Genomic DNA, 9,135 nt, shown 5'->3' on the forward strand with positions numbered 1-9,135 from the left:
TCAAAACTTTTTTTTTTGTTCAAATCTTGTCAAAACACTTTAAGCACTTCTCGAATTTATAAGTTTCCAAAGTTTCCCAACCAGTATTTAAACTCAAAGTGAACAATTAATGAGCTTCACAGAAAGGACGCCACTTTAATTTGTCTTACAAATGTTAACTTAAAAGAACGCTTGACTTTTTCAGCGTTCCCTCCACTCGCACCTCTTCATGATACACTGACCTGATCTCGGGGCATCCAACTGTTGGTCAGAGCGTCAATCCTGCTCTTGTACTCGGTGATTTTCTTCTGGAAGGTAAGCGCGGTGATGTGCAGCTCGCAGTGGAGCGCGGAGAGTTTGGACAGAAGAGACCTTTCCCTCTTGCTGAAGCTCAGCGCCTGCCGCTTCAGCTCTTTCTCCAGACTCTGCGCTTTGGTCTGGAGGAGACCGCCGTGCGCTTTAAGAGCCTGGAGACAGCTGTGCTCCCCCGACATTTCCTTGGGGGTCAGCATAAGCCCACATCCATTCTTACAGACCTCCAGCGCCCTGTACTCGCACGTCTCCTGCAGGTGTGAGGCCGCGTCCTTCAGGTTGAGCACCGCGTCGCATCCTTCATTCCTGCATCTGACCGGAGAGAAGTCGCACATCTCCGCGTGCTCCGCCAGATGCTGGAGCTTCATCACCCGGGCGCAGCCTCGCTCGCGGTGGTCGCATTTGATGTCCAGTTTGAGAATGAGGTTTTTGAGGGGTAGGACTTGGTTCAGCTCTTTGTTGGATATCTTCTGGCATTGGACGGGACAGCTGTTGACTTTGGAGAGCCACTGGAGCGCGCACGCGGCGCAGAAGACATGTCCGCACGGAGTGGCGAGAGGATCCTCCAAAACTTTTCCGCACAGTTTACAGATCAAGTCCGGGTCTACAGGACCCTCAAAACGGTCTAAGTCAAAGCCCATACTATGTGAGGTGGACCACAGAGTCGACTGAGGAAATATGAGAGAGAGAGATGTCTGCCCACGCTGATGAGATGAGTGATAAACTACTAGTTTGAGTCAGGAGAAGAGGCGCGTCTACCGTAAACACTCAACAAGCAGAGCAGTTCGTGCGCGCGCCCGCGGATGAGCGCTTGATTAAAGAATTATGTAGATGACGTGCTGTGTTGCTTTAAGAACTGTATTACTGTATGAATGGCCATGGCAAGCACATCTGAGGAGACTATTCGTGTCCTATGTGGGAATACAATAATATCACAGACGGAGCAGCGCCAGATGTCCAGTGTTTCAAATACACAACTGTCTGGTTTTGATCACTAATAATAATAATAATAATAATAATAATAATAATAATAATAATAATAATAATAATAAAGAAAAGAAAAAAGAAAAGAAAGAATGAAAAAAGCAAATAAAAAACGATAAAATAATAACGAATACATTTTTGTTTAAAATACACTAAACCAGTGGTCACCAAACTTGTTCCTGGAGGGCCGGTGTCCTAAAGATTTTATCTCCAACCCTAATCAAACACACCTGAACAAGCTAATCAAGGTCTTACTAGGTATGCTTGAAACATCCAGGTGTGTTGAGGCAAGTTGGAGCTAAACCCTGCAGGGACACCGGCCCTCCAGGACTGAGATTGGTGACCCCTGCACTAAACACTAAACCTAATTTAATAAAATATTATTTTGGCTTGTTTTCAACAATACACTTCAGAAAATGGCAGGATATTTAAACTTGGGTAAAATATAGACTAACGTACACATTGGGTTATATTTTGTCCAATAATAATTTAATAAAAAAAGTAAACCAGGCGTTGGGCTAGTCCCTAATACAATCAGAATTGGTTTAGACTAATTCGCATTTTTAGAGTGTAAACAAAAATATGAGTGGTAATTTTAACCACCAATGATGATAATGTGAATGAATTTGTAAAACAAGGATGCATTAAATTGATCAAAAGTTACATTTAAAATGTTACAAACCATCTAGGTTTTAATTAAATATTGATCTTCAGGCACAACAATGGGTATCACTGTTGTTAATAAGAAACATCATAAGAAATTAAATGATATTTTAAAAGGTCTATTCCAGAAATTGAAAGTCTGTGGATTTTCATGTAATAGAATATCAAATATCAGCTGCTTTTGCTTGTCAATTTACATTTTAGTTTCCATCCATCAAAATCTGCATTTTGATTATAATCTGATAATTGCTCTATTATTATGTTTTTATTGCATTGTTTTACACAATTTGCCTATATTGTCATGGTTGGGAACCGATTTAGTAACATTTATTTCCTTTCTCCACTTGTCAACTGACATCCACTTAAGTCAAATGGCTGGACTTGTTAACTTTAGCAAACATGCCAGGAAATTTCAAAAGCGTTGGCTACAAAATGGCCACTTTTAGGCTTTGTGCTGTTTTATAAATTTTTATTTATTTACAAAATCTGAAATGAATAATGACGACACAGTGGCTCAGTGTTTAACACTGCCACCTTACAGCATGAAGATCACTGGTTTGAGTCCCGGCTGGGCATTTCTGTGTGGAGTTTGCATGTTTCCCCCAGAGTCCAAAGTTAATAGGTGAATTGGGTAAACTGAGTGCATGAGTGTGTGTGTGTGTGTGTGTGAATGTTAGAGTGTATGGGTGTTTCCCAGTTCTGGGTTGCGTCTGGAAGGGCATATGCTGCGTAAAACATATGCTGGACAGGCCCGTAGTCAGCCTGGTGAAAGGGGTGGTTCTTTTTTTCTCAAAAAGTGGACCTTTTAGCAATTATAAGCCTCAGTTTCTATTTAGCTATTTAAATACTGGATTTTTGCTGGATTAGCTAGTCAGATGTCATCATATCCACACTTTTTGATGTATTAAAAATATTTCCTAAAAAATAGCAATAAAAAATTTAAAACAAGACAAATTTTTAAAATACAAATTTATTATATCTTATATCATAATTTGGCAGTCTTTTTGAACATATGTTCAATATTTTGCGATAATGATGCCATTGCCTGCTTTTTCTGGCCAGAGTTATTTAAAATGACACTTTATTTATAATATACATTGAATATATATATATATATATATATATATATATATATATATATATATATATATATATATATATATATATATATATATATATATATATATATATATATATATATATAATATTAAATTACATAAAAACAATTAAAAGGACAAATTCTGGACCTTTTGGCTATTGGGGGAGGTTCGTTCGAACCACCCGAACCACCCCTGGCTATGGGCATGCTGGAATAGTTGGCGGTTTATCCCACTAACTAAGGCAACCCCTTATAAATAAGGCACTAAGCCAAAGGAAAATAAAGGAATAAATTAATTCAATGAATGATAATTGTTACACTCATGATGGCCATTAAAGGAAAAATTATATTCAGACTCAAACTAATTTTGATGATATGTGAAACACAACAGCATCTTGTTATTTATTTTATTATAGGCCATGGAAATTCAGCTTTTTAGCCAGTGAAAGTCGAGGGAAGTCAGGGAACTTGACATTTGCTTAAAATGTGAGACAATTCAGCATATTATAAACAGTTCTGAAATATCACGAGGCACAAAATATTTTAGTAATCTTGCTTGTGCCATAATAACATTTCAAAATATAGTTTTCCTAACCTTTTGAACAGCAGTGTACTATTTTATAATTTGAACTTTCAAAGCTCTTTAAAAGTCATTATCAAATTCTATCAATACACCATTCATCTTAATTCACAATAATAATAAACGTAAAAAAAAATGCAAAAAAGCTTTCACGATGCAACAAATACTTAAGTAATAGATTAAAAAACTATGCTATCATTTAGAATTTTCATAATCAGCATCTTTAACATACAGTCAATAATATAAAACACCATATTTTTTTACAATTTAACATTACTGCAATATCTATACTGTATATTGTAATATTTATATACAGATATGTTGGTATAATATAGAAAAGTCTAAAAAAACTGTGAGGAAACAGGTATCAGGAAAATCATGGATATAATTCACTCAAATAAATGAACATTTACACACAGTTTATTCACCCTCAAGTGGTTCCAAACCTTTATAAGTTTATTTATTTATTCTGTTGAACACCAGGGTTGGGTGTAACGCGTCACACAGTAACGCGTTAATGTTTGCTAATTATTTGAAGAACGCAGTAATGTCACGAATTACACTTTTAATTTGTGTAATTAGATTTAATTTACTAAAGTCAATGTAATTGTGTTACTTACGTTACAAATATAGTTTTTGAAGGAAAGAAAATGCTTCTTTTAATCACATTTTCCCATGGCAACGTCAGTAATTGAGCATGCGCTTTTAAATAGCTGGAAAACGTAATGGTCATTGTTGAGAGTGGCTGCTTCTTCAAGTGGAAACGTTACATTACTTTGATTTCATTGAGCGTAAAAAACTAAATATTGCTATGAAATGTCCAGTTTCTAAAAAACTTACGACTGCTTTTAATTGACCAGCAACTTGTTTGAGCACTTGAATAAAAAACATTCGATGAAAATACTCGTCACCAAGGAGGACACCGGCACCCAGAAACACCGCGTCCCAACTCAGCCTAAACAGGCTAAATATATATATATTTTTTGTGCAGAATCAGGAGTGATCTTCTAAATGCTTCATAGCTGCTTTTGGGGCCATTCACATATTGCATTTTTATGGGATTGCATACTGCACACATTTCCCAGTAGAACCCAATTGAAAATCACAAGTCACATGACAAGAACTGACTGATCAGCTTCATACTTTGGAATATACACATTTCCATATAATTACCTCAGACAAACACTGAACACCCAAAGACTGCAGTGCTTTTTCATACTATGAATGTCAATGGTTACTGGTATCCAATTTTCTTCTAAATGTCTTCTTTTGTGTTCAACAAGCACAAACAAGTTTGGAACAAGTGAATGATGAGACAATTTTTGGGGTGAACTATCTCTTTAAGTCTTTTGAAGATGTCAAACTGCTATGATCAACAATATTTTTCATTCATTCATTAATTTTCTTTTCGGCCTAGTCCCTTTATTAATCTGGGGTCAGCACAGTGGAATGAACAGCCAACTTATCCAGCATATGTTTTACGCAGCGGATGCTATGCCACCTGCAACCATCCCTGGAAATCATCCACACACACACACTCATTCACACGCATACACTACAGATAATTTAGCCTACCCAATTCACCTGTACAGCATGTCTTTGGACTTGTGGGGGAAACCGGATCACCCGGAGGTAACCCACGCGAACGCGGGGAGAACATGCAAGCTATACGAACTGCCAAATGACCCAGCTGGGACTCGAACCAGCAACCTTCTTGCTGTGAGCAATTTTGCTACCAACTGCACCACCGTGCTGCCCCGTAATGTTTTTCAGTGAATAATAAATTACTGAAAGAGCTGCAGTATATTTTGTATCTTTATAGGTATATTTCGTACGCTTTAAAACTTCAAAGTAAAGTAATTAGTAATCTAATTACTTTTTACATTAAGTAATTAGTAATGTAACCAGATTACAATTTTCCCGTAATAATCAGTAATAATCTATTACTTTTTAAACTTATCCAACACAGTTGAACCCTAAAAAATACATTTTAAAGGAAGCTAGAAATCTGTAACCATGACTTTCATAGTAGGAAAAAACAAATACAGTGAAGGTCAATGCTTACAGGTGTCCAGCTTTCTTCAAATATATTATTTATTGTTCAACAGAAGCAGGAAACTCCAACAGGGTTTGAAACAAGTGAATTGCGACTTAGATGATGACAGAATGTCCATTTTTGGCTGAACTATACCTTTAAGACAGTTAAATTAGAATTGAAATGTAATCATACATTACAATAGAAATTCTTAACTCCCCCTCATGGGAGCTCATAGTATTGCACTTTTTTTTGTATTTTCTGATGTTTAGATCACGCATCTCTCTTGCAATGAGCTGATAAATTTAATCCGATGCAAAGAAAAACACACATCTTACATTTTTACCACTGTTGATCATTATGCCAGGTCAAGGCAAAACTATGATATACTTGCTACATTTTACAATCTACGAGTGCTATTTAACATATCTACACGCAACAAGAGAAAACCACCCACACACAAAACTTATCTCAGCATCACTGAATAAAATCCAGCTGGACGTCGGTTTAAGCTGGAGTCTGTGGCCTGCTGTGGCAGCTCGTGTCAGGAATGCACTGTCTCTTATCAGGCCTGCGTTTCCAAAGCATCAGCACTTGCCCGATTCCCCTGTGTAGATACACCAGTGTTAATATATTTCCCAGCGCGGGGTCAACCGGCAAGAAAAAAGTGTTACGAGAGGAGTGGGTTGCAGCCTTATCAAACTCCTGAAGATTGGGAGGTAAATCTTTAGCATCTTAACATGACAGCCGGCTGTTTTAGCTGGAGGAAAAGAACGAGCGGCGGGATGATTAAAGGCTCTCTGTTAGGCATAAGCTATGAGGAACAAGTCTATTCATTAACATCTCGTTATTTTTCAGCACCTAATTAAAGGGGAGGTAAAGGGCAATGTTTAAAGGCATGTGTGGGTAAACAGCATTTATCTCAACCTGTTAGGTTTATGTGATTCTCTGACAGGCCGTTTGAGAGTTCAGCGTGAACAGAAGTCCAAAACACTCATCTTGATCCAGCTTTCTGCATTATTATGGTGCTAAACATCCACACTATAAGGAAGGTGATTGTTATGGCTCTTTCAACAACACTGATAAGAAATAACTAATGTCCCTACAAGATATGTTACTTTGAGTGCTGGCGTATACAAATAAATGATTCAAAAACAATGATCTATATTGGTTGTAAAGCTAGTGAGCTGCAGATGTTTTGTGTCATGTTGTTATCAGCAGTCATTTTGAATGAAATTTATGGAAAGATGAAAAAGAAACTGACAAGCACGTCCACATTTGACAGCTAATAGTGTAAACGAATGGCATGAAGGCTGCATCACAGCATCGATAAAAATGGAAATATGTAGCAACTTAAATTGTCACCTCATTAGTGTGATTTGATGCCTTAAAAGAATCATCAACTCAAAAAAAAAAAATCTGTCATTTTCTCACCCTTAAGACCCATAAGGCTTATTTTATGATAATTTTATTTTATCAGAATTTGAAGTCCCTAAAATTACTGTTTTCCATACACTTCTGAAGTCATACAATACCTTTATGTGATTAACAATATGAAGCAGAAAAAGAGATGCTTTGGGGAAAGTTCAGGCTGCACTTGCCTATATGATGATAGTGAATGGGAACCTCAAAACAATTCAAATCAATTTATGTTAAATTATATATCGCTTTTACAATGAGGATTGTGTCAAAACCGCTAGAAGATTATGTTAGATTGAAACCATCGGTCCAGTTTTCATTGCTGAAGTTCCGTTTAGTTCAGTTCAGTTCAGTGTGGTTTAAATTTCACTGCTAAAAGTCCAAACACTGAAAAGAAAATCATCGATGCGCAGCTCCACAAGTCCAAACCAAGCAAGATAGTGGCGACAGTGGCAAGGAACAAACTTCACCAAATGACCAAAGTGAAGGGAAAATACCTCTAGAGAAACCAGGCTCAGTTGGGCATGACTCAAGAGTCCCTGAATTTACTATTTTCAATATATTTCTGATGCCATATAATACGTTTATGTAATTGTGTAATGTGTAATTGTATGTAATGAAGTAAAAAAAAAAAAAAGATGTGGAGAAAGTTCAGGCTGCACTTTCCTATACAGAAATATAGTAAATGGGAACCTCAAACTGTACAGCATTACATTACTATCTGCTTCAAAATGATTGAAAGGCTTTTCTAGAGTAATATTGTAAAGCTTAAATAAATGTATGTGAAAATCTTAATGAAGATAATAAAGAGACATTTTGAAGAATGTTCACAATGGTTTTTTTTAAGCTAACGGAGACCTTAAATATCTAATATCAAGATTCAAAACGAATTAAAATTACTACTAAAAAATTTAAGGGTGGCGTGGTGCATAGCGCTGTTGCCTCAAAGCGAGAAGGTTTCTGGTTTGAGCCTCGGCTGGGTCAGTTGGCATTTCTGTGTGGAGTTTGCATGTTCTCCCCATGTTTGCGTAGGTTTCCTTTCGGTTTCCCCCATAAGTCCTATAACACATGCGCTATAGGTGAATTTCACTGTTAAAAAAATCCGTAAATTTACAGTTTATTTCCGACAGCTGGGGTGCCGGAAAAAAATGGCTGCTAAATTACAGAAATATACCGTAAAATAGCAGATATTAAATTACAGAAATTTCCTTAATTTTAAATTTAACAGCTGCTAGAAATAAACTGTAAAATTATGGATTTTTTTACAGTGTAAGCTAAGTTGTTCGTAGTGTATGTGTGTGAATGAGAGTGTATGTGTGTTTTGGTTTGCAGCTGGAAAGGCATCCGCTGTGCAAAACATATCATGGATAAGTTGGCGGTTCATTGCACTGTGGCTACCCCTAATTATTAAAAGGACTAAGCTGAAATACTAACAAATTTATAAAAACATATATTCTGTGTCCTTTAAAACAATACAACAACCTCATGTGATGAACAATGAAATTTGAAAAAAAGATGTTTTGAATAATGTACATGCTGCACATTCTCATACAGTGATAGTAGATTAGACAAAGAGTTTATAAATGCTAATAAAAAACAAGATACTGTAATCTAAACACAGAAAGTTAATAATTTCAATATAATATAAAAATGTCCAGCACTCTTATAAATTAAGGTACAAAAATCTCTTACTGGCGTGGTATATCATTAATATTTCAAAGGCATAAGTCACTCAAAAATGAAAATTCTGTCATTTACTGTCCCTTCACTTCTTTCAAACTGGTTTGAGTTTTTTTTCTTTTATAGTAAACAGAAAAAAGATATTTTGAAGAATGTTGAAAACGTAACCATTTACTTCCATATTTGGTTTTCTTACTATGGATGCCAATGATTACAGGTTTCCAACATTCTTCAAAATATCTTTATTTTTGTTCAACAGAAAAAACTGCTTTGGAATATAGGTAAAGGTTAAGTAAATAGTGACAGGATTATTTTTTTGAGTGAAGTATCCCATTAAGGTAATATGTACTTTTAAAGTACCAATGTGAACCATTGAGGTAAATC

General features: G+C 36.1%; 1 protein-coding gene across 1 annotated transcript in view; it reads right to left on the minus strand.

Annotated features, from left to right (window-relative positions):
• The window catches only part of pdzrn3a (PDZ domain containing RING finger 3a), an 86,969-nt gene extending 85,960 nt beyond the window's left edge, over positions 1-1,009 (minus strand). Inside the window, exon 1 of the mRNA XM_087306664.1 lies at positions 222-1,009. Within this exon, the coding sequence (XP_087162790.1) occupies positions 222-932 (711 nt within the window). The 5' untranslated portion in view covers positions 933-1,009. The remainder of the gene's footprint in view (positions 1-221) is intronic.
• Positions 1,010-9,135: the final 8,126 nt, after the last annotated feature.

The sequence above is a fragment of the Danio rerio genome, chromosome 23 (genome assembly GCF_052040795.2).
Source record: "Danio rerio strain M-AB ecotype USA chromosome 23, GRCz13ab, whole genome shotgun sequence".
Taxonomy (NCBI): Eukaryota; Metazoa; Chordata; class Actinopteri; order Cypriniformes; family Danionidae; genus Danio; species Danio rerio.